This window comes from Capricornis sumatraensis, chromosome X (assembly GCF_032405125.1).
Source record: "Capricornis sumatraensis isolate serow.1 chromosome X, serow.2, whole genome shotgun sequence".
Classification (NCBI taxonomy): domain Eukaryota; kingdom Metazoa; phylum Chordata; class Mammalia; order Artiodactyla; family Bovidae; genus Capricornis; species Capricornis sumatraensis.
In genome coordinates, this window is record NC_091092.1 from 61,836,331 (window position 1) to 61,863,246 (window position 26,916).

Consider the following 26,916-nt stretch of genomic DNA (forward strand, 5'->3'; position numbering starts at 1 on the left):
GGATCTTTATCTGCATGTTATAATAATCACAGTGATGTGCATCACAGTCAGGTTGCTCCAATTTCAGCCATGCCAGCCATGATACAGAGCCTTAGCAAGAATGAAGACACAGGAGGAGTCTTATCTGTCAGCCCTGAGCAGGCAGTAGCCAGAAAGTGAACCCTGGACCCCTCTTCCCCTCCTCTGCGAACAGCTCCTCATCCGAGGTGGTCCCAGGGTACCCCAAGAGTGGCAGGAACAGCAGGCGCACAAGGGGGCTCAGGGGTGAGGAGTGAAAAGGGAAAAAAGCCGGCAGCTGTCAGAGGTGGCCAGGCCAGGACAGAGGGAAGGAAGCTCTGAGCAATGGGGAACAGACGCCCAAACCTGGTCAAAGGGACAACTGGAAAGGCTTCAAGAGAAGTTGCCGTCTCTTCAGCCCCCATCACTAAAAAGGAGGCCCAGCACAGTACTGGATTCTGGGCCCTGGAGGAAAAGACATGCCTTGTTAAACAGGCCTTGCCAGTCACAGGCAAACACAGCATCAATGGGTGCAGCTGCCTAGTCCTGGCATGTTTCGCAGGAAGGGGCGGCAAGCTGCTCTGGGGGGAAACCACCCTCACTTCACCGTCTGAAACCAAGCTGCTGGCAACAAGGCCTCCATTTAGTTCAGCTCAGTTCAGTCACTCAGTCGTGTCCGACTCTTTGCGACCCCATGGACCGCAGCACGCCAGGCCTCCCTGTCCATCACCAACTCCCAGAGCTTGCTCAAGCTCATGTCCATCAAGTTGGTGATGCCATCCCACCATCTCATCCTCTGTCGTCCCCTTCTCCTCCCACCTTCCATCTTTCTCAGCATCAAGGTCTTTGCCAATTAGTCAGCTCTTCCCATCAGGTGGCCAAAGTATTGGAGTTTCACCTTCGGCCTCAGTCCTTCCAATGAATATTCAGGACTGATGTCCTTTAGGATGGACTGGTTGGATCTCCTTACAGTCCAAGGGACTCTCAAGTCTTCTCCAACACCACAGTTCAAAAGCATCCATTTAGAGGCACCCCTAAAGGCCTGCGGGGATTCCACTAAGTGCCACCAGTGCTGTGCACCAGAGCCCTACCACTCTCCAATGTCAGCACCCACTTGGCACAGCTACCAGTGGTAGCCCCACACAGTAGGCAGAAGGCCAGGCCATTCTCACTGTACTATGATGAGAGCAACTTGTAATATTGACCTCAACCATACCAGGGATGACAGGGGAAACCAGAGACAGGCCACCCACCCCCACCTGCAACCCAAAGGGGCACAGGGCACTTCAGTTTTTGCAGCCCCAGTATTCCATTGGTGTGGGTGGGGTCACATGAATCTAATAGTGGATCCATGTATTTATGATTTTTAAGAAGAGTTCTTACCGTTTAAGACACATACCAAAATATAATAAAGGGACACATCTGCTATTTGTTTCAAAGCCACTGATAAAACTGTATTTTGATGATCATTATAGGTGGGTCCATGGGGGTCACTGTACTTTCATATATATTTGAACATTTATATGTTTACATATGTCTGAGCATAAGAAAAAGTGAAAAATTTTTGAGTTCTTATACAAAAATATAGGACACTGTGGCTCATACCATTATGATTTGTATATAATCCACATATGTTATAAGCAAAACTACTTAATGTTGCCTTAAAATATTACAATAAGGAGAAAAATGCAAACGGATGAATTCTAAAAAATTCCACACATCCGCTAGTAGCTACAATTTCCAAATTCAAGTTACAAGGCAAACATTTTAAAAGGAAGGCATTGAAAACATACATTTTGCAAGGGATCACCTGCAAGTTTAAGAAGTAATTCCGAGTTTTCAGCATTCTCAGAACTCATCAAGTCTCAAAAATCCTGCTGATCACCCCATTTTCCACCTACTTTTCTATGACCTCATTACTCATATATTCAACAGACTGAGTATCTACTAAGTGCTTGAATCCATGTATACAAGTGAAGACACAGCCTTGCCTTTTTGCACTGCATATTCCAGATGGTAAACGGTCATTACAGAAAAATGTCTTGTTTCTAAGGATGGGTGTGTGTATAAACTTGAATTCTAAAGATAAATTTGAAGAGTTGGGGTCATCATGAGACAGTAGATACCTTTGATGCTACTGTTCTAAATTTTTAATGCTTGGAAATGCCACCATTTTAAAACTCTGAATAAAGAAACAGAATTGACACAGAGGAGCTATGGGTTACCCCTGACGTTTTGACTGGAAGTAAAGAAAAGTTGACATTTCAAAGCTTCAAACCCTTTCTATTAAATAAAAACCCAAGCGCTTCTTCCCTCTTACACCTAAAGTCACTTATTTTACCATCAATAAACCCTTTGGAAACAGCCATGAGATGCATTACCCTGTGTGGTGGAAAACATCCCTAGATAATATCTGAATGCCTTTAAATGATTCACTAAGTCTGACCATCCTAAATGTTATCGACTGCTTGGTTTCGCCAAAGGCCTTCCCACCAAACAGCTTCAGCTCATCGTATGTCACTTTAGGACAAGTTCATTCCATATTCGGATTTTTCAACTGTCACACACTAAGAGTAGTTCTCTTTCTGTAATCTCAAATCTACTAAAAGAGAAAGTAGACACCACAATTGCAAATCTTTCAAGCTTAAAGGCCAGTGTATTCAGTTCCTTTCCATGCAAAACTTAACGAGGTATCTTATATGCTTGCAATGTCTTTTCCAAATCAAGTGTGGGGCAACCTTTGAAGATCCACTCGGTGTGTCATCTTGTCCTATGTTCTGGTAAGTATCTTACGCGAGAAAGGAATATACTTGCTGACCTACAGATTAGTCCCAGGGGAGTGTGCTGGATAAGCGCTAACATCTATGGTCTCTTCCATTGCCGTCAAGCTCACAGTGGGGCCGTTCTGAACTTGAACCACCAGATGCCTACAAAGCCACTCAGATACGCCATGACAGGGAGGAGGAAGAGGAGGAGTTTTCTGTCCTAGGGTGGAGGGGAGAGGGTGCTGGTTGGCAAACGTAGGACTCTTGGTGGTGAAGTCATCCCCTCTAGGATGCCATGCCCAGCAGAAAGCCTCCGAAAAAGCCACCAGTCACTAGAACGTTCTTCTTCACAAACGACACCACCTAGGAACAGAAGACAGCACAGTGGATTACTCAGCTGAGGACGCTGTTATTGGGGAGGATGGGGATCTGAAGGTGAGCTGACGGGTCTTAGGCTAAGCTGCTGGCAGAGATCTCTCCTCCGAACCCGTCCACGCATTCCTCCCACCCACGATCTGCCGGGTCTAGCCAGACACCCTCCTCTGAAATCAGATTTTTTCTCTGATTCCCACAGCTTCCTGCCTCCAGTGAAAGGTCCCACCTGTTTGAGACTCAGAGCCCTACTGCTCCCGCACATGCCCACAATCAACCTCCATCCGAAACTGCACTTGGCTGGGCAGGGCAGACGGACACCCTCTTCTCCCACATGCAAACACCACCTTAGAAAAGTGTTCACCAGGAACACACCCTGCAGCCTAGCTTACTTATTTCCTGAACCTAAGTACCCCCTCCCTGGCCTCCTTATTAGAGGCACTGTCTCTTGCCATCTGCCCTGGGGGGCGGGGATGAAAACAATCATACCATTTTCTGAAATACCTGCTTGCATTCATGCTTTTTACTAATGAGCCTCAACTTGTTACACCTTGGCTCTGAATCCCACCATCTGACTGCAACTGTTCACGCTGAAATCCCTGATGGCCTCCTGGTTGCTACACACTGACCCCAAATATGACAATAGACTTGCTGCAAGAACAGCCACCCTCCCTCAGAAGAGGAAAGCAAAAACTCGGAGAATGAATGAACCGATTCCAAACCTTCTCGTTAGTTTACAAGTGTTCACTGTTAAGTCACCAGAAGGTTCTAATCAAACATGAACAATATTATTTTTTATTGTTTACATTCCTGTATCATTAAAGAAGCTTTTGATAACCATGCATTATTTTTGTACATGTCCGAATAAAAAATAATTTAGAGGTGAAAAAAGTGCAACTTTTGTAACCTTGACTTTGAGGGGGATGGAAGGGGGAAGGACTATCTAAGTATGTGAGCCCCCTACAAAGGCCACCTGCCACTCTGGGCAATGGATAGCTTCGTTGTTTTGGTTTTTCATTTTACCAAAGTATAGGTTTTCTACAATGTTGGGCAAAGTTAGACACAGCAAAGTTACTCAGTTGTGCACATATATTCTTTTCTAAAATATTCTTTTCCATTACGGTTTATCCCAGAAGACTGGATGCAGTTCCCTGTACTATACAATAGGCCCGGGCTGGTACCCATCCAAAGAAACTCATACAGTTTTTAATAATCTGTAGCTGCTAATCCCACACTCCCCTTCCCTCCCCTACCAGTCTGTTCTCTATTCATAGAGATATTCCTTTGTGTCATATCTCAGATTCCACTGATAAGTGCTATCATAGGGGATTTTTCTCTTTCTGACTTACTTCCCTCAGTATGATCATCTCCAGGTCCATCCGTGTAGCTGCAAATGGCCAAATGTCGTTATCTTTTATATCTGAGTAGCATGGCAGCAATGGACAGCTTTGGCCAAGCACTTAACCACCACACAGAGCTGTCTGTTCAGTATTTTCATATTCTGCTAAGTCATCTATGCCTCGTCTAACTGCTTTCCAACTTGCAAACATTTGCTGATGTATTCCTGGTCTCTTGGGTCCTTGCAGAATTAATCAAGCACCTTCTTAACATCTTGATCCTGGTCTACTTCCTCCAGTTAAGTGCCTTTACTTATTTGCAGTATTTGAGAATTTTCTAAAGATCATAAAGACCTAACAAAATATAATACATCTTTCAAAAGAGACAGTCTTCTCCTGTCCCTCCAGTACCAGCCAATATAATCTGACCTGATTTTGTACACCAGATCAGGGATTAGCAAACTACAGCCCAAGGGCCAAATTTTATTAATATAATTTCGGTGCAACACAGCCACACCCACCTGCCTACCCATCATCCCTGGCTATTTTCACCTATACCCTGGAATTCAATAGTTGTGACAGAGACCACCCAGCGTACAGAGCTGACAATATGTATCATCTGACTCTTTACAAAAAAGCTTACCGACCCCTGGGCTACGTATTCTGGACACTTCAGAGATGGGTATGGACCCAAAAATATGACTCAAAATGATCAGAAAGGTCAAGTTGCTCAGTTATGTCCGACTTTTTGCGACCCCATGGACTGTAGCCTACCAGGCTCCTGTCCATGGAATTTTCCAGGCAAAAGTACTGAAGTGGGTTGCCATTTCCTTCTCCAGGGGTTCTTCCCAACCCAGGGATCGAACCTGGGTCTCCTGCATTGCAGGCAGATGCTATACCATCTGAACCACCAGGGAAACCCAACAAAATGATCAGAGTAAAACATACAGTAAAACATACATCCTCATCCTCCTCACTTCCTGACAAGAACTAGTTCAAGGGATGATCAACCCATATGTGTGCCTGCATCCCCAATAAAAGTCACCAAACCTTCTACTGGTCCCTTTGAAAATGCCTCTGAGGTAAAGATATTCCATCCCAGGCTGACATACGGGTATGTCTTCTCCATTTTTGTACAGACAAAGTTGTCTACACCCTTAGGCTGCACAGAAACAAAATGAAGCCTCACCTCCTCTGCTTTGCTCTTGACCTCTGTAGGTATCTGGCTGCTCTTGCGGATCTTCAGCTGTTCCTTGGCCTTCTTCATGTCCTTCTCTACACGCTGCCAGTCCACTTTGATGTAGCCAGTATGGTTTGCAAGCTTTAGTGTCAAAAGTGACCGCAAGAGAGGAGAAACACAGGCTGGTTATTTCTCTTGTTCAGGATAAATTACTAAACTCCTTTATCAAAAACCCTTCTGAGTTTCTATTTTTTGGAGACATATGCCATCCAGGTTTTGGTACAACCATGATATTCGCTCCACAGCTCCTTATCATCTGTCCAATGTGCAAGGCCCAATCCCTGGCACCTGAAATTGACAGGCTTTCAATGACTACTGGCAATTCTTTTACCTTAACTTTTACCCACCTCGATCAAGTTTTAAGTTAGCTTAAAAAATACAATGGTAAATGAAAATCAGAACTGTAAGTAGAGAGGTAAGGTAAAGAAACCTTAAAGCCAACATAAGCTAGATTTTCTTGACCATGTGAACAGAGCAAGGCTGTCAGGTAGTAATCACTTCTGCTCAGAAATCTTCTAGAACCTGGCCCCAAAGAGACTCCTCATGAGTGATTTCTTTTAAGCGGCACAGAGAGAAGCCATCCAAATATACCTACAGCATATGACTACTTCCCTTACTCAAGACAGGCACACACACAGACTCAGTGAGAAGCATTTCATCACGAATGTGAGAAAAGGATAAAACTGATTCAGGCGTGACTTTTCCTGATGGACTAGTGTTACCCAGAGAACAAAGAAACAGCCAACCCTCCAAACATAACACTTCTCTCCTTCCAATTTTGGATATGATTGTACCTCTCTGGATAGCTCAAAATATCTGATACTGAAATTCTTCTCCACTGTCTTAGTCTTCTCCTGCACTGCTGCTCACCCTCAAGTCTTCTAGTTAATGGCACCACCAACTAATCCATCACCCAAACCAGGCTAGAGAAAGTATTTGCAGTACATGTCAATTAAAAAAAAAAAAACATTAATACTGATAAAAAGTAAGATTCTTTTAGAGATCAGTAAGAAAGAAACCCACTTGAAAAACAGATAAAAGGCAACTCACAGAAGACAGTGGCCAACATAAGGGAGAAGTTCAACTTCGTAAGTAATCAAGGAAATTAACATTACAGTTAACAAGGTACCATAACTTTTTATCAGATTGGAGATAGATAAACTACTGAAAATGCAGTGCTGGGAAAGAGATAGGGCAATGGACACTCCTACCACACTCTTCCTGAGAGGGTTAACCGGCAGCTTTGTAAGAGAGTGGTTTGGTTATATCCAGAGATGAGAGGCATCCAGGTGAGAAAGGAAAAAAAAAAACTGTCACTATCTGTTGACATGTTTCTCTATACAATTTCAAAGAGTCCAACAAAACCCCCAAATTCCTACACCTCCAAAAGTGAATGTAGCCAGGATCTACACTATTAAGATGAATACACAAAATCAACTGTATTAGCAATGTTAATGTTAGCAATGTGAACTAGAAATGGAAAATAAAAGTTAAGATTTTACGAGAGTTGCAAAATAACTGAATGCTAGGTGCAAATCTACACAAAAATCATAGAGGATATATCTATGCTAAAAACGACAAAATGTTGATGAAAGAACTCAAAGATGACCAAGATAAATGGAGGGGCAGGCCACGTACACAGAATGGAAGACTCAAAATAGAAGTGCTCAGGCCAGTGAAAGAAAGTAAAAGTCGCTCAGTCGTGTCCTACTTTTGCGACCCCATGGACTATAAAGTCCATGGAATTCTCCAGGCCAGAATACTGGAGTGGGTAGCCATTCCCTTCTCCAGGGGATCTTCCCGACCCAGGGGTCAAACCCAGGTCTCCCACATTGCAGGTGGATTCTCTGCCAACTGAGCTACCAGGGAAGCCCCAGATTAGGCCAGAGTTACTGCAAACCCAACCCCAGCAAGCTGTTTTAGAGCTATCTAAACAAGCTGCTTCTCAATCTGTATGAGAAGACAAAGAAATTAGAACAGCCAAATCACCCTACCTGATTTCACAGCAATCAAGACAGTGGGATATTGGAGAAGACACACAGAAGAGATGGACACAGAGAGTAACAGGCCAGAATAAGAAGAACAGAAACAGAAAACATAATCAAAAAACAGGCAAAAGACCTGAATAGATACTTCACCAAAAAGGAGCTCTGGACAGCAGATAAACACATAAGATGATGTCCAACATCAGGAGTTGTATCATTCTGAGTCCAACCGAGAGAGCTTTAGGACTAAGGGTGAGTGGCTTGAGGAAAGGCATAAGAGCAAGGCAAGCTCTTATAAGGAATAAAACTGAGCCACAGATGGACAAGATTTATACGGAAAAAATAAAATTCTAGGCAAAGACGCTACAAAAGTGAAAAAAATGGAGAGACAGTCTGTGTTCACACCTAGATGATGCAGTCTCATAAAGGATTTTAATTCTTCCCCAAATTATCTACATGGTTCCCATGCAATTCCAATCAAAATGGAAACAAAATCTCTGAAAGGAATTCACAAGCCTGTGACTTAATTTTAATATATTTTTTTAAAAAATTTTATTTATTTATTTTACTTTACAATATTGTATTGGTTTTGCCATACATTGACAAGAATCCACCATGGGTGTACATGTGTTCCCCATCCTGAACCCCCCTCCCACCTCCCACCCCATCTCATCCCTCTGGGTCATCCTAGTGCACCAGCCCCGAGCACCCTGTATCATGCATCAGAACTGGACTGGTGATTTGTTTCACATATGATAATATACATGTTTCAATGTCATTCTCCCAAATCATCCCACCCTCGCCCTCTCCCACAGAGTCCAAAAGACTCTTCTATACACCTGTGTCTCTTTTGCTGTCTCGCATACAGGGTTATCGTTACCATCTTTCTAAATTCCATATATATGCATTAGTATACTGTATTGGTGTTTTTCTTTCTGGCTTACTTCACTCTGTATAATAGGCTCCAGTTTCATCCACCTCATTAGAACTGATTCAAATGGATTCTTTTTAATGGCTGAGTAATACTCCACTGAGTGTATGTACCACAGCTTTCTTATCCATTCGTTTGCTGATGGGCATCTAGGTTGCTTCCATATCCTGGCTATTATAAACAGTGCTGCAATGTACATTGGGGTACACGAGAACTGCCATATGACCCAGCAATCACACTTCTGGGCATACACACCAAGAAAACTGTCCTAACGTTTAAATGGGAGAAGTGAAGGTACAGAGGCCACCACAATGACCCTGAAGAACACGTGCAGGAACCTGTCTTGCTAACTATCAAGGACCAGCAAAGCAGACAGAGTCCAATCCACCCAAAGATGAATCTGCACGTATGATAGAGGCAGTGGTACAAATAAAGGAAGACATTCGCGAAAGGCAGCTAGGACAGTCATCCAGAGACGAGAGGAAACTGGATCCTTATGTCAAATGACAAGCCCTGTTCTCCCAACACTGTGACTACCCTGTTGACAGACCCTTGTGTCCCACCTGCCACATGGTCTGTGATCACCCAGGAAAGATAATGACGAGCACCTCCTCACTCCTTCTTGTTTCCTTCCGGGTTGTCATCATCCTTCCTTACTCTCACCCCTTTCGACACCAGGACAATGACAGCTGAATCCCTGGTGAACCCTGACCCACTGGGAGAAGTCACTCAAATTGCGAATCTCACATGGGACTACCTGCTAAAATGGGATCCCAGCACAAGTCTACGAACTATGGCTCCTACAGAGCAGGCATTCGCCAGCTCAGCTGCACCTCAGAAGCTGGAAAATATTCCAATAGACCAGCATGCTGGTGCTGGGCTGAGTTGCGCAGTCCCGTCCGACTCTTTGCAACCCCGCGGACTGTGGCCCACCAGGCTCCTCTGTCCATGGGGATTCTCCAAGCCAGAACACCAGAGCAGGTTGCCCTGCCCTCCCCCAGATCTTCTCAACTCAAGAACTGAACCCAGGCTCCTGCACTGCAGGCAGATTCTTTACCAGCTGAGCCACCAGGGAAGCCCACAAGCTCTGAAATCAGATGGAGGTGGGTAGGCCAGGCCCCAAGCCTCGGTGTTGTGTCAAACGCCCAGGTTATTCCAATGTGGAGTCAGGTTTGCAAACCAAGTAAACAGGGGTGGCCTCAGGGAACCAGCAGGCAATTATTCAAATACAAACTCCAGGCCAAGGGACAGCACAGACCATCTGACCATAGGGTCATTTAGCCCTCATGTCTCACCAGCTTAGTGTCTAAGAATAAGTCAGATCACAGGGCGCTTGCATCACACTGGGGATTTTTGAAACCACACCTGCTTCATCTTTCAAGCAGTCTTAAAAACCCTGGAAGGGAGAGATGGTAAGAAATACATACTCATGTTCCCATGTTATAAATGACAAAAGAATCCATCTCATGATACTTGATAAGTTGGACTCAAAAGGTCATCATCCTTTCAAAAATTACATGAAACCATTCAGTGTCACAGAGCCAGGGCTAGATTGCACCTCCCCCAGCTACAGCCAAGCATCCAGGAACGTTTTCTGTACAGACCTGAAGCAGAAAAAATCCACCTCCCACAGCCGTTGCAGCCAGTTTTCCAACCTTCTGGAATATGAAACCTGTGCACCTACAAAAAACAAAGGGACCAGCTGTCAGAGAAGCACACATGTGGACTTCTGACAACATTCACGTCTTACCTTGGGACGATCCAGCCAACTTCCTGCTGCGTAGGACATACAGCCAGTCCCCTCCAGAGTGAGGAAACGGCAGAGATTTGGAACTCAGAAAGACCCAGACTGAGATATTGGCTCTACCTACTTCATTCTGCGGTCTTGAGCAAATACCTTTACTTTATTTCTTAAAAAAAATTTTTTTAATTTTAATTGGAGGCTAATTACTTAACAATATTGTAGTGTTTTCTGCCATACATTTACATGAATCAGCCATGGGTATACATCTGTTGCCCATTCTGAACCTCCCTCCTCATCCCATCTTTTTGGGTCATTCCAGTGCACCAGCCCTGAGCACCCTGTCTCATGCATCGAACCTGGACTGGTGATCTATTTCGCATATAATATTCATGTTTCAATGCTATTCTCTCAAATCCTCCCACCCTTGCCTTCTCACACAGAGTCCAAAAGACTGTTCTTTACATCTGTCTCTTTTGCTGTCTCGCATATAGAGTGATCCTTACCATCTTTCTAAATTCTATATATATATGTGTTAATATACTGTACTGGTGTTTTTCTTTCTGACTTACTTCATTCTGTATAATAGGCTCCAGTTTCATCCACCTATTAGAACTGACTCAAATGTATTCTTTTTAATGGCTGAGGCACAGTAGGGCCGAGAAGAGCTATTCCACGTTCAAGGTCAAGAGGGGTGGCCTTGAGGAGATACCCCTCGTCCAAGGTAAGGAGCAGCGGATCAGCCATGAAGAGATATCCCATGTCCAAGGTAAGAGAAAACCAAGTAAGACGGTCAGCCATGAAGAGATATCCCATGTCCAAGGTAAGAGAAAACCAAGTAAGACAGTAGGTGTTGCGAGAGGACATCAGAGGGCAGACACACTGAAACCATAATCACAGAAAACTAGCCAATCTGATCACATGGACCACAGCCTTGTCTAACTCAATGAGACTAAGCCATGCTGTGCTGGGGCCACCCAAGACACATGGGTCATGGTGGAGAGGTCTGACAGAATGTGGTCCACTGGAGAAGGGAATGGCAAACCACTTCAGTATTCTTGCCTTGAGAACCCCATGAACAGTATGAAAAGGCAAAATCATAGGATACTGAAAAAGGAACTCCCTAGGTTGGTAGGTGCCCAATATGCTACTGGAGATCAGTGGAGAAATAACTCCAGAAAGAATGAAGGGATGGAGTCAAAGCCGACCCAGCAATCCCACTGCTGGGCATACACACCGAGGAAACCAGAATTGAAAGAGACACATGTACCCCAATGTTCATCGCAGCACTGTTTATAATAGCCAGGACATGGAAACAACCTAGATGTCCATCAGCAGAGGAATGGATAAGAGAGCTGTGGTACATATACACAATGGAGTATTACTCAGCCGTTAAAAAGAATTCATTTGAATCAGTTCTGATGAGATGGATGAAACTGGAGCCGATTATACAGAGTGAAGTAAGCCAGAAAGAAAAACACCAATACAGTATACTAACACATATATATGGAATTTAGAAAGATGGCAATGACGACCCTGTATGCAAGACAGGCAAAAAGACACAGCTGTGTATAACGGACTTTTGGACTCAGAGGGAGAGGGAGAGGGTGGGATGATTTTGGAGAATGGCATTCTATCATGTATACTATCATGTAAGAATTGAATCGCCAGTCCATGTCTGACGCAGGACACAGCATACTTAGGGCTGGTGCATGGGGATGACCCACTGAGATGTTATGGAGAGGGAGGTGGCAGGGGGGTTCATGTTTGGGAACACATGTAAGAATTAAAGATTTTTAAATTTAAAAAATAAATAAATAAATAAATTTAAAAAAAAAAAAAAAAAACAATACCCAGTTGTGGATGTGACTGTTGATAGAAGCAAGGTCTGATGCTGTAAAGAGCAATATTGCATAGGAACCTGGAATGTTAGATCCATGAATCAAGGCAAACTGGAAGTGGTCAAACAGGAGATGGCAAGCATGAACGTCGACATTCTAGGAATCAGCGAACTAAAATGGACTGAAATGGGTGAATTTAACTCAGATGACCGTTATATCTACTACTGCAGGCAGGAATCCCTCAGAAGAAATGGAGTAGCCATCATGGTCAACAAGATTCCAAAATGTAGTACTTGGATGCAATCCCCAAAAGGACAGAATGATCTCTGTTCATTTCCAAGGCAAACCATTCAATATCATAGTGATCCAACCCTATGCCCCAACCAGTAACACTGAAGAAACTGAAGTTGAACAGTTCTATGAAGACCTCCAAGACCTTTTAGAACTAACACCCAAAAAAGATGTCCTTTTCACTATAAGGGACTGGAATGCAAAAGTAGGAAGTCAAGAAACACCTGGAGTAACAGGCAAATTTGGCCTTGGAATACAGAATGAAGCAGGGCAAAGGCTAACAGTTTTGCCAAGAGAACGCACTGGTCATAGCAAACACCCTCTTCCAACAACACAAGAGAAGACTCTACACATGGACATCACCAGATGGTCAAAACCAAAATAAGACTGATTATATTCTTTGCAGCCAAAAATGGAGCAGCTCTATACAGTCAGCAAAAACAAGACCGGGAGCCGACTGTGGCTCAGATCATGAACTCCTTATTGCCAAATTCAGACTTAAATTGAAGAAAGTAGGGAAAACCACTAGACCATTCAGGTATGACCTAAATCAAATCCCTTATGATTATACAATGAAAGTGAGAAATAGATTTAAGGGACTAGATCTGATAGACAGCATGCCTGATAACTATGGACAGAGGTTCATGACATTGTACAGGAGACAGGGATCAAGACCATCCCCAAGAGAAAGTAATGCCAAAAAGCAAAATGGCTGTCTAAGGAAGCCTTACAAATAGCTGTGAAAAGAAGAGAAGCAAAAAGCAAGGAGAAAAGGAAAGATATAAGCATCTGAATGCAGAGTTCCAAAGAATAGCAAGGAGAGATAAGAAGCCTCCCTCAGCGATCAATTCAAAGAAATAGAGGAAAACAACAGAATGGGAAAGACTAGAGATCTCTTCAAGAAATTTAGAGATACCAAGGGAACATTTCATGCAAAGATGGGCTCGATAAAGGACAGAAATGGTATGGACCTAACAGAAGCAGAAGATATTAAGAAGAGGTGGCAAAAATATACAGAAGAACTGTAGAAAAAAGATATTCATGACCCAGATAATCACGATGGTGTGATCAGTCACCTAGAGCCAGACATCCTGGAATATGAAGTCAAGTGGACCTTAGAAAGCATCACTATGAACAAAGCTAGTGGAGGTGATGGAATCCCAGCTGAGCTATTTCAAATCCTGAAAGATGATGCTGTGGAAGTGCTGCACTCAATATGACAGCAAATTTGGAAACCTCAGCAGTGGCCACAGGACTGGACAAGGTCAGTTTTCATTCCAATCCCAAAGAAACGCAATGCCAGAGAATGCTCAAACTACTGCACAATTGCACTCACCTCACACGCTAGTAAAGTAATGCTCAAAATTCTCCAAGCCAGGCTTCAGCAATATGTGAACCGTGAACTTCCTGATGTTCAAGCTGGTTTTAGAAAAGGCAGAGGAACCAGAGACCAAATTGCCAACATCTGCTGGATCACGGAAAAAGCAGGAGAGTTCCAGAAAAACATCTACTTCTGCTTTATTGACTATGCCAAAGCCTTTGACTGTGTGGATCACAATAAACTGTGGAAAATTCTGAAAGAGATGGGAATACCAGACCACCTGACCTGCCTGTTGAGAAATCTGTATGCAGGTCAGAAAGCAACAGTTAGAACTGGACATGGAACAACAGACTGGTTCCAAATAGGAGAAGGAGTACGTCAAGGCCGGATATTGACACCCTGCTTATTTAACTTCTATGCAGAGTACATCATGATAAATGCTGGGCTGGAAGAAGCACAAGCTGGAATCAAGATTGCCGGGAGAAATATCAATAACCTCAGATATGCAGATGACACCACTCTTATGGCAGAAAGTGAAGAGGAACTAAAAAGCCTCTTAATGAAAGTGAAAGAGGAGAGTGAAAAGGTGGTTTAAAGCTCAACATTCAGAAAACTTAAGATCATGGCATCTGGCCCCATCACTTCATGGGAACTAGATGGGGAAACAGTGGAAACAGTGTCAGACTTTATTTTTTTGGGCTCCAAAATCACTGCAGATGGTGATTACAGCCATGAAATTAAAAGATGCTTACTCCTTGAAAGGAAAGTTATGACCAACCTAGATAGCATATTGAAAAGCAGAAACATTACTTGGCCAACAAAGGTCTGTGTAGTCAAGGATATGGTTTTTCCTGTAGTCATGTATGGATGTGACAGTTGGACTGTGAAGAAAGCTGAGCGCCGAAGAATCAATGCTTTTGAACTGTGGTGTTGGAGAAGACTCCTCAGAGTCCCTTGGACTGCAAGGAGATCCAACCAGTCCATTCTAAAGGAGTTCAGTCCTGGGTGTTCATTGGAAGGACTGATGCTGAATCTGAAACTCCAATACTTTGGCCACCTGATGTGAAGAGTTGACTCATTGGAAAAGACCCTGATGCTCGGAGGGATTGGTGGCAGGAGGAGAAGGGGACGACAGAGGATGAGATGGCTGGATTGCATCACCGACTCCATGGCCATGAGTTTGAGTAAACTCCGGGAGTTGGTGATGGACAGGGAAGCCTGGCGTGCAGGGAATCATTGGGTCGAAAGATTCGGACACGACTGAGTGACTGAATTGAACTGAATATTCCATTGTGTATATGTACCACAGCTTTCTAATCCATTCGTCTGTCGATGGACATCTAGGTTGCTTCTATGTCCTGGCTATTATCCCTTGAAACGCCCAACGTGCATTTCTCAGAGAACTCTGGCAACGTGGTGGAGAATGGATCAGAAAAACGGAGGAGACATGCCAGGTGTCTGTACTAAGGCCATGTGATGGAGGGAAAAAAACATGACTGTGTTTGAGCCTAGAGGACTTGTATCAGAAATGGGACAGTATTCTTCCCCGAATGATGAAGCAGACAGCGGTGGCGTGTATTCATTTCTGCATTTGGCCTTCGCTGCAACATGTGAGTCATGGCATGTGAACTCAGTTGCTCCACGTGGGATTTACTTGCCTGACCAGGGATCACAGAGTCTCAGCCACTGGCCCACCAAGGGAGGCCCTTTTCATCTTTAAAATTAGTTCTAGAGAATAAAGTATAGGACACATGCGGAATTTGGTAAAGCGGTCTATCAATGTACCCCAGAGCCAGAATCAATTATATGAGGAATAAAAAAGATATCCAGCATCCAGTAAGGTAAAATGCACCATACTGCTATCCAATTAAAATTATCAGGCGTGCAGAGCCGAAAAAAAGGCCCATAATGAGGAAAAAAATAAATCAGCTGAAAGCAACCTAGAAGTGGCACCAAAGATACAACATGGACAAAAACAGCAGTTACTCTGACTATATTTCACGTGTTCAAGAAGCTAGAGGAAAGGCTGTTTATAATAGGTAGGGACAAGGAACATATTTTGCCAAGATGAAAATCAAACTTCTAGAGGTGAAAACTATAGTGTCTGAGATGAACACTATGCTTGATCAAATTGCTGTTTAGATCAAAGTAGAAAAAAGATCAGTAAATGTGACATAGCAATAAACACTATCAAAATGAAACAGAAAAATACATGAACATGCCTGTAATACTGAATTACAGTTATACATTGGGGAAAGCTGGAGGATGGGCTCTCTCTGGGTTATTTTTAACAAGCACCTGTGAAGCTATAGTTATCTCAAAATAAAAACTTTTTAAAAACTTAAGTGTCAGTGAACCTCAGGAAAATTTCAAGCAGTGTAATACCTGTCTTATTGGGAATTGTTGAAGGATAGAAAAATATTTGAATAAATAATGAGGAAAATGTTCTAGTCTGTATCCAGTAAAAATATCTTGCAAAAAACAAAGATGAAGACCTTTCTCAGATATACAAAATCTGAAAAAGAAATCATCACTAGCAGACCAAAAGAACAAAGAATACTAAAAAGAAATCTTTCAGGCAGAGGAAAATGATATCAGCTAGAAATGCAGATACACACAAAAGCATGATGAGCAAAAGAAACTGTGAGAGTAAATTGAAAGGTTTCATTTTCATTATTTAAAAATATGTGGTGGTTTAGTCGCAAGTTGTGTCCGACTCCTGCAACCCCAGAGACCCTGCCAGGCTCCTGTTTAAAAATATAAGAATTAAATATTCAATGAAAAATAATAAGAATGTATTATGGATTAATAACATATACATGTTAAATGTATGACAATGAAAATCAAGGGTAAAGAAGTTAAATGGAAGTATACTGTTATAAGAGCACCACAGTCTATGTGAACTGGTATTTCTCTTGATGACAGACTCTGATAAAAAGAAGATACATCCTATAAATCCTAAAGCAACCACAAAAATCACACAATGAAAAGACATAGCTAATAAACCAAGAAAGGACATAAACAGAATTACAGGCTTCCCTGGTGGCTCATCTGATAATGAATCCGCCTGCGATGTGGGACACCTGGGTTCAATTCCTGGGTTGGGAAGATCCCCTAGAGAAGAGAAAGGTTACCCACTCCAGTATTCTGGCCTGGAGAATTCCAAGGACTATAAGTCCCTGGGGTCGCAAAGAGTCGCACACAACTGAGCCACTTTCAGTTTAACTTTTCATGTGACTCAGCAGCAGCAGAACAACTAAGCACAAAGAAAACTGGACTTCATCAAAACTAAAAATTCTGTCCATTAAAGGACATTATTGCACTTCCTTGGAGGTCCCGTTGTGAATGTCCAATGCAGGCGACACGGGTTCAATTCCTGATCCAGGAAGATTCCAGATGCCATGAGGCAACCAAGCCTCTACGCCCAGAGCCTGGGAACCGCAACTAGACAAAGCCCACACACAGCAACAGAGATCCAGTACAGCCAATTCAATAAATCAAATTTTCTAGAAAGGACTTTATCCAGAAACTAGAAAGACAACTTAATAGAACAAAATGTTTTCATTCAGGTCTGCTGCTGCTGCTAAGTCGCTTCAGTTGTGTCTGACTCTGTGCAACCCCATAGATGGCAGACCACCAGGCTCCCCTGTCCCTGGGATTCTCCAAGCAAGAACACTGGAGTGGGTTGCCATTTCCTTCTCCAATGCATGAAAGTGAAGTCGCTCAGTCGTGTCCAACCCTTAGTAACCCCATGGACTGCAGCCCTGGCAAGTCTCAAATATCCCAAGCAAAGAATTCTTACAACTGAAGAATAGAAAGACAAAACAACTCCATTTCTCCAGATCAGAGGCAGAGATGGCCAACACACACATGGAAAGATGCTCAACATCAGTAGTCACCATGTCAGGCCCAGATCACGCCCACTAAAATGGCTATAATAATTTTTTTTACTTGAGAAAATAGTGTTGGTGAGATGTAGCTGTAACAAGGAAAGCAGTCCCAATGCACACCACAACGTGAATGAACATCAAAAACATGCTCTCAGGGAAAGCCAGACACAGAAGGTCACAGAGTGTATGATTTGATTTATTTTGAACCTAGAGAGAGGCCATGGTTACACAAAGCTGTGAATGGACTAAATGCCACTGAACTGTACACTCTAAAAGGTCAGTTTTCTTTTGGGTGAATTTCACCTTAATTAAAAAATATATATATATGTGTATACACAGTATACCTATGTTTATTACACACACACACCTGATCCAAAAGAAAAGAATACCATGATAATAAATTTAAACCTGATAATAAGGAAAATAAACTTAAATGTAAACAGCCTGTGTGTTAGTCACTCCCCGTGGACTGTAGCCCATGGGATTCCTCTGTCCATGGGATTCTTCAGGCAAGAATACTGGAGTGGGTTGCCATTTCCTTCTCCAGAAACCGTCTAAGCACTCTAATTAAAATGAACAGATTGTCAAAGTGGAATGAAAACAGAAAAACCCACCTACATGCTGTCTACAAGAAACCTGTTTTAAACATACAGACTCCACTTTCCTGAACCTTGCCCCATGTGGCTCTTCCCTTGGTTGATTTTAATCTGTATCCTTTTGTGGTAAAAAGTCATAACCACGAATATACCAGCTCTCAGTAAGTTCTGTAGATCCTCCAAGGCAATTGTCACACATGAGAGTAGTCTTGGGGACCCCCAGCTCTTCAAACTAGTGACTCTGTCAAAGCTGCAGTGTGCACGATCAATATGCAATTGCATTTCTATAATGTAAGCGATGAACAATGATTCACAGCAACATATACAAAAGTTAATCAAAACAGATCACGGAACTAAATGAAAAATCTAAACCTATATATCATATAGAAGAAAACACAGAAGAAACTTTTGGCGACCCTGGATTAGGTAAATATTCTCAGACATGACACCAAAAGCCACAGCTATAAAAGAAAGAGTTGATAAGTGGTATTTCAAGATTAAGATCTTCTGTTTTTTGAAAGACACTGTCAAAATAATAAAAAGCTATAAAGTAGAAGAATATATTTGCAAATCATGTATTTGCAAATACATGTATCCAGAATATAAAGAAATCTCACCACCCAGTAGTGAGAAAAAACCAACTCCCCAATAAAAATATGTAGAAAATATCTAAACATACCTCACCAAAAACAGATGGATAGTAAAAACAAGCCCATGAAAAAAATATTCAATATCATTATTCATCAGAAAAATGTAAATTAAAACTACAATGAGCTATCACTTCACAGCTACTAGGATGGTTGTAGTCAAAAACACATTATACCAGAAATAGACTGAAAGACATAGAGAACAGTATACCAGTGTTTACCAGTGGCAGAAGAAAGTAGGAAGGGGCAAGATAGGGCTAGGGGATCAGAACTACCATATATCAACTAGATAAGCAACCAGGATATATTGTATAGCACAGGGAAAATAGAGCCGTTATCTTGTCAGAATTCTTACATTATCTTATAAGAATGGAGTTTAACCAGCAGAAATACTGAATCACTACACTTGTGTATCTGAAAGTAATACAATACTGTAAATCAACTACACTTAACAAAAAAGATATTATACCAAGTGTTAGGATGTAGAGAAACTGGAACTCTAATACACTGCTGGAGGAGATGTAAGATGGTACTTTAGAAAACTGCTTGAAAAAGTCTTAAAAAGTTAAGACATTCACCTATGACTCAACCATACTTTCTCGAGGTATTTACCCACAAGAAATGGACAGCATATAGTCATACAAAGATGGGTACACAAACGTGAACAGCAGTTTTAGCCCCAAAGTGCAAACAAACCAATATCATCAAGGGGAACGGACGAACTATTTTATCCATACAGTAGACTAATACTCAGCAATAAAAGGAAATGAACTAGTGATACACACAACAGCACAGCTGAACCTCGAAATTAGTATGCTCAGTGAAGGAAGCCAGATTAAAAAAAAAAGAATACACACTGCATAATTCCATTCACATATGATTCTAGAAGATGCCAAGTGATCTATAGTGATTCAAAGCACTAACTATGTTGTCCTGGACAAGTACACCTTTTCAGGTCTTGTGAAATGAAAGTCACTCAGTTGTGTCTGACTCTTTGCGACCCCCATGGACTTATACAGTCCATGGAATTCTCCAGGCCAGAAAACTGGAGTGGGTAGCCTTTCCCTTCTCCAGGGGATCTTCCCAACCCAGGGATCAAACCCAGGTCTCCTACATTGCAGGCAGATTCTTTCCCAGCTGAGCCACCAGGGAAGCCCAAGCACACTGGAGTGGGTAGCTTATCCCTTCTCCAGGGGATCTTCCCAACCCAGGAATCGAACTGGGGTCTCCTGCATTGCAGGCAGCTTCTTTACCAACTGAGCTCTCACGGAAGCCCACTTTCTAAGCCTTAGTTTCTATGAAATGACAATAGATCATAGCAATACCCATTTCAGAGTTGTTGTGAGCAGGAAATGCAGGATCTATATCCTTAAAATTGCACCTGGCAAGTAGTGAATACCATGTGTAACCATTAAATAGCACTTGACCATTATGTGTAGATGTATACGACACGTGAGGTGATCAGTTGCACAAAAGTCAATGTGTTTTCATTGGTTACAGGAGATGGTTTCTATGACCAAAACACTGATCAATTTCACAAAAGTCAATGGGTTTGCATTGGTTACAGGAGATGGTTTCTATGAGCAAAACACTGACCAACTGCACAAAAGTTACCGTGTTTTCAATGGTTAAAGGAGATGGTTTCTATGAGCAAAACACTGACCAACTGCACAAAAGTTACCGTGTTTTCAATGGTTAAAGGAGATGGTTTCTATGACCAAAACACTGATCAACTGCACCAAAGTCAATGTGTTTTCAGTGGTTAAAGGAGATGGTTTCTATGACCAAAACACTGGTCAATTTTACAAAAGTTAACGTGTTTTCATTGGTTACAGGAAATGGTTTCTATGACCAAAACACTGATCAACTGGACAAAAGTCAGTGTTTTCACTGGTTAAAGGAAATGGTTTCTATGAGCAAAACACTGATCAATTTCACAAAAGTTAACGTGTTTTCATTGGTTTCAGGAGATGGTTTCTATGACCAAAACACTGCATTGTGCCAAAAACAGACACTGGACATCGTTTCCATCACTTACCATCCAGTGACACCTCCAATTAACAGCTGGGTTGCCACACTATACTTTTCAGCTGAAGGCCCAGATTCCTGCCCAAACAGCGTGCGCCACCATGGCTGCTTTTTAGCAAGTTCTGCAAGGTCCAGTGACTCAAACTTTCCCTCAAAGTTTCCTACAAGAATTAAGATACTGCATAAGAAAACAGTTACTGTCACAATAAATCACTAACATTCCTAGCCTAGATTAAGAGACATTTAAGGAAAGAGAGACAGCTGTAATAAGAACCTCTAAATACTTATCTGTTTTAAATAGCAAATTCACTTGGAAATTCGGACCAGCAACTTTTGAAAATCAGACAAAAATCAACAAATATCTTGGAGAGGAAAAAAATCTCCACAATTTAGAATGAGTACTCCAGTTTCTCCTCTCAAGCTGAAAAACCCCCAAAAGGACCCAGGAAAAACTGGTAGGAGAACTTAATCATGCCTACTAAATGAAATGGATTTTCTTCACTCGTCTCTCTTTTTCAGGAGTAACTCGATACTATTTCGTAGCTCAACAAATTCACAAACTCTAGGTACTAAGTGGCTGGCCACTGAAGAGAACTGTTACTATTGACCAGGCAATGTGCTCAGGAATAAACAGGTATAACTAAACCCACAGAACAAAGCAGGTACAGAACAAGGTACAATTTGTTAACCCCATTTTATAGTTAAGAAGTGACGGCTCAGAAGTTAAGTGATCTATGTACCCTCAAAGGGGGAAAAAGTTAAAAGTTTAATCCCTCTCTCTGTAGGAAAATAAATTTCATGAAGGAGGTACAAGAACTCTATACTGTAAATGACAAAACACTGCAGAGTGGCAATCTCAGGCAGGGGTCTGGGATCATCTATTCCATCCACACATACAGGCTGCATTGCTCAGGGTTAGTTTGGGCTTCCTTACCACCTGGTGGCTAGGGTCAGGGATGCCTGTCTCAAGAAAGTGAATAAGACAGTGAGGAAACTCAAGCACTAGGCAGAAGCTTCATTATCATTTCACACCCAGCCTCCAAAGCCATGCAGTGTTATTTCCACTGTATTCTGTTGGAGCAGTCACAAACTTCCACTCAAGATTCAAGGGGCAATATAGATAGACCCCAGTACTGCTGAGTATCAAAGTCACACTGGGAAAAAGAAAAGTATGGGGGAATGTGGAAATATTGCTGAAATCACTTAGGAAAACACAATGTGCCACCAACGACCAAAACAACTGTGGGAGAAAAAAAGATAAAGTTCAAAGCATTTCAAGACTTCTTACAAAATTACAGTAACACAGAGGTAACTAATTTCAAGAGTTATACAACTACTCTATTTGCCAGTGCAGAACTGACATAAGTATAGAGAAATCTACCAATGGAACAGAACCCAGAGTCTAGAAGTAGATCTACACACATAGTCATTTGATTGTCAGTAACACGGCACAGAAGTGATTTACTAGGGAAAGAAAGTTTTCAACACATTGTGTGAGAACTACTAGGTATCTGTACTAATGAAGACAAAAGGTCAATCCTTACTTGACACAATGCCCAAAATATAATTGAAGAATTAATTCAAGGCGGACCACAGATCCCAATTTAGCAAAACCAAACTACAGGTGTTTAAGGAACTGGATTTTCTAGGGCCTACTGTTGTTCAGTTGCTCAGTCCTGTCTGACTCTTTGTGACCCCCATGGACTGTAGCACGCCAAGCTCTTCTGTCCCATGGGATTTAACAGGCCAGAATACTGGAATGGGTTGCCATTTCCTTCCACCCAGGGATCGAACCTGCATCTCCTGCATTGGCAAGCAGATTCTTTACCACTGAGCCCCTGGGAAGCCCTGTATGGCCTAAGCAGTAGTTAAATGACAATTTTTCTTCCAATGTAACCACAATACATTAATGCTGTGTTGAACAAGAAAATCTCTCCCTGGGTTAAAGAACATCACTGAAAACAAGCAAGAGTTTTGAGTTTTGTTTTAACGTCAAGACCCTTAGCTTAAGAGAGAGCTCCAGCCCAAACGGGTCAAATCAGAGACACTGAGTTCACCCAAAGTGACTCAGTCATTCAACAAATGCTGCCAAGCACTATGTGGAGAAGTTAGCAGCCTTGATTGCCAGTGGGGGCAGAAAGGATTACAGGATTAGTGATCATCAGTATGATAAAGACAAATCCCTACTGTCAACATCAAGGTTTCTCACCACAATTTCCTAAGTGCAAATATCTTATTCGCTACACATTTTTAGTAAATTGAGGGCAGTCTGCTCTGCAGAAACTCCCTTATGGATACCAACACCTTGTAAGTGTTCATCACTCTGTCGTGTCTGAGTCTTTGTGACCCCGTGGTCTGTAGCCCACCAGGCTTCTCTCTCTATGGGATTTTCCAGGCAAGAACACTGGAGTGGGTTGCCATTTCCTTCCCCAGGGGATCTTCCTGACCCAGATATTGAACCCAAGTCTCCCACATTGCAGGTTGACTCTTTAACAACACCTTAGAGTCACTGCAATTCCGTGGTGTGCTGGGAAACGTGGAAGGATCGCGATGGGATGGGGACAGGCTGGTGTGTCGTGCACACCCACAGCCAGGGCATGACATCACTGAATTGTGACGGTGCTGAACACAGAGCTGGGGTGGAGGCAGACTGGTGTGTGTGTGTGTGCACGTGTGCAGATTGGGGTATGTGTGTGTGTGGGCAGACTGGTGTGTGTGTGGTGGTGGCAGGGGGCAGACTGGTGTGGGGGGGCACACTGGTGTGTGTGGGTGTGTGTGTTGCACATGCATAGCCAGGACCTGACACTGCTGAATTGTGATGGCACTGAACACGGAGCTGGGGTGGGGGCAGACTGGTGTGTGTGTGCACATGTGCAGATTGGTGTCTGTGGGGGAGGGGGGCAGACTGGTGTGTGTGGGGGGCAAACTGGTGTGTGTGGGGGGCAAACTGGTGTGTGTGTTGCACACGCACAGCCAGGGCATGACATCACTGAATTGTGATGGCGCTGAATGAGAAGCTGGGGTGAGGGCAGCCGTGTATGTGTGTGTTGTGTGTGTGTGTGCAGACTGGTGGGGGAGGTAGACTGGTGTGTGGGGGGCAGACTGGTGTGTATGTGTATCAGTGTGTGTACAGACTGGTGTGTGTGAGTGTGTTGCACAGGAACAGTAAGGGCGTGACATCACTGAATTGCGACAGAACTGAACGCAGAGCTGGGACAGGGGCAGACTAGTGTGTGTGTGTGGGGGGCAGACTGGTGTGTGTGTGTCAGTGTGTCTGTGAACAGACTGGTGTGAGCATGTGTCTGTGTGTGTGTGTGCAGACTGGTGTAGAGTGGTAGACTGCTGTGTGTGTGTGGGGGGGGGCAGACTGTGTGTTGCACACCCACAGCCAGGGCCTGACATCATGGAATTGTGACGGTGCTGAACGCAGAGCTGGGGCGGGGGCAGACTGGTGTGTGTCTGTCTGTCTGTCTGTCTTGGACACGCACAGCCAGAGTGTGACATCACGAAATTGTGACGGCACTGAATGCGGAGCTGGAAGAGGCGCGGGGCTATCTCCACCACATGGACATGACAGCTGTCCATAACCGAAGAGTACAAGTAACAGTGAAACATGGCAAATAAGAATGAATTCTGAGTCCTTCCACTCTTGTGTTTTAAACAGAATTTCTGTTACCTTGTTTATGTAAGTTTATAAAACTCATACAAGCATATATGAGTTTTCGGTGATGGCTCTGTAAGACAGTGAAAGTGAAGTCGCTCAGTCGTGTTCGACTCCTTGCGACCCCATGGACTGTAGCCCACCAGGCTCCTCCGTCCATGGAATTTTCCAGGAAAGAGTACTGGAGCGGGTGGCCATTTCCTTCTCCAGAGGATCTTCCCGACCCAGGGATCAAACCCGGGTCTCCAGATGGCTTTACCATCTAAGCCACCAGGGAAGCCCTATGAGACAGTACTGAACTGAATATAGTCTGCAGCATTCACAGTGGGACAAGAAGCAGGAAGACTTGGTCCACTGTGTATTTGATTACAGGGACTCTGTTTTTTGTCTTATTCTGGGACTCCTGACTATGCAGACTACAGAGACGATTTCAAAGAACCGTATCCTGTGTCCGCATTCAAACCCATCAAAGCGCCAGGAGGGGCAGCTCGCACACAGAATAACCCGCCTGAAGTCTCTGGGTTCCCGACCGCTTCCGAGAACAAAAACCAAAAGTTGCCAAGCCCAGGTTGCCGGGGCGGGGCCGGAAGGCAGAGGAGCCTGCCCCGCGCCGACCCCCCGGAAAAGGTCGGCTCCAGCGCGGCCGCTGACCTTGGCTGGGCCCGGCCCGAGCTCCAGCGCCCTCCCCCAACCCTTCGCCGCGCGCGCTTCTCGGGGCGGAGGGCGCGGCCTGGCCTGGGAGGAGCGGAGCCTCTTTCCGGAGCCCGGGAAGGCGGCTCCTCTCGGCGCCACGGGGGCCCGCGCCCGCCCTTACCTTGACTGGCGGCGGCCATTTCGGCGAGCTCGTCTCGCGATGACACCCGCGGAGCTTCGCCGCGGGAGGACGCGGAGTGGCGCGCCGCCGTCTGCGCGAGCTGGCTTCCGGTACGTGGGGTAGATGTTTCCATTCCCACGGCAGCGGCGGAAGAGGCCGGGCGGGCTGCGGGCTGTCCCCTCCCCTTCTCGGCGCGCTGGCGCATCACAAAGCTCCGGGGGCGGGGCTACAAGTGCAGTGGCCCCGCGCCCCGGCGGCCCGGGCCGCGCGCAAGCAGAAGGTTTTTGGCTGCCGCATTGGCTCCCCGCTTCCGGTCCCGCTCGCCGGTTGCTGGGAAGAGGGTTCCTTTCCTTTCCCTCACGAACGCTGTTTCGCTCTTTCCTTTCCGAAAAAGTTCAAAGCCGGGCTCGTGGTGGTTGTTCATGTCAACACTGAGCACGTACTTATCACTGCCCCAGCCCCAAGCGACAGCTGTCGCTGTGACTCCGTCCTAGTTCAAGGCAACACCTCCCTGCCAGAAACCTTGCTGTTATTCCAATGCTTCCATCTCAGCCCAAATGGCCCTCAGCAAACAGGCCACCTGCTTTCGTACCGTTAAACCCGATCCTCACGGCTGTGGCCAGAGATCACGATCCTCCCTTGCTCAGAACCCTACCATGGCTCCCTAGAGCCTTCAGTGTACAAGTCACAGGCCTCTTACTGAAATGTAAGCTTCTTACATTTGCGCGTAAGGTACGCATCCCATGACCATTGGCATTTAAAATTGTGACCTGGTTCATCCCTCCTTCCCCTTCTCATACTTTACTTTCTTTTGGGGCGCAGTTCTTAGTTCACCTGACATACATAAGGGACCCCTGTCTCACAGGTATTGCTTAGCGTCTCTCAGTTGATGGTTTTCCCTGCTGTGCACCCGGTGCCTGGGACGGTGTTTGCGTAGGACCATGTCTGATTAGGACAAATGAACCATTGTGTGCTCTTTGGCGAACCACTTAACCACTCTGCCCCTTAGATGGTGCACCTGTACTTACTTTGCAGCCTCACTGTGAGGATTAAATCACATAATGTGTAAAGCATCTGACATAGTTCAGTTCAGTCGCTCAGTCGTATCTGACTCTTTGTGACCCCATTGACTGTAGGCCACCAGACTCCTCCATCCATGTAATTTTCTAAGCAAGAGTACCAGAGTGGGTGGCCATTGCCTTCTCCAGGGGATCTTCCCTACCTAGGGATCGAACCTGGGTCTCCCACATTGTGGGCAGATGCTTTACCGTCTGAGCCACCAGGGAATCCCTTAGGGAAGACTCTAGCACATGGTCCAAATGTAAGCTATTGCTCTGAATGAGGTCAGAAGCCAGTGGAGGGTTCTGGGCAAAGAAGTGACTGGATCTGCTTTACGGTTTTAAAGGTCATTCAGTGGTGTCTGCATGAGGGGCAAAGGGAGAAGCAGGGGCAACTCTTA

General features: G+C 44.1%; 1 protein-coding gene across 1 annotated transcript; it reads right to left on the reverse strand.

The window, feature by feature from the left end:
- Window positions 1-1,480: 1,480 nt before the first annotated feature.
- On the reverse strand, window positions 1,481-25,590 carry FUNDC2 (FUN14 domain containing 2). Its single transcript, XM_068962518.1, has 5 exons — window positions 25,458-25,590; window positions 20,993-21,143; window positions 10,232-10,307; window positions 5,661-5,792; window positions 1,481-3,125 (listed from the first exon to the last, which is right to left on the reverse strand). The coding sequence occupies exons 1-5, from the start codon at window positions 25,588-25,590 to the stop codon at window positions 3,048-3,050; spliced, it is 570 nt and encodes a 189-aa protein (XP_068818619.1). The 3' UTR covers window positions 1,481-3,047.
- Window positions 25,591-26,916: the final 1,326 nt, after the last annotated feature.

What these genes read in the sequence shown, in the direction of transcription:
- FUNDC2 (XM_068962518.1), bottom strand. Translation starts at nt 25,590, where the DNA reads ATGGAAACATCTACCCCACGTACCGGAAGCCAGCTCGCGCAGACGGCG. An exon ending in AATGGCCGCCGCCAGTCAAG is followed by an intron (nt 21,144 to 25,457) that starts GTAAGGGCGGGC and finishes TAATTCTTGTAG; the next exon opens with GAAACTTTGAGGGAAAGTTT. An exon ending in TCAAGAGCAAAGCAGAGGAG is followed by an intron (nt 3,126 to 5,660) that starts GTGAGGCTTCAT and finishes TTCTGTTCCTAG; the next exon opens with GTGGTGTCGTTTGTGAAGAA.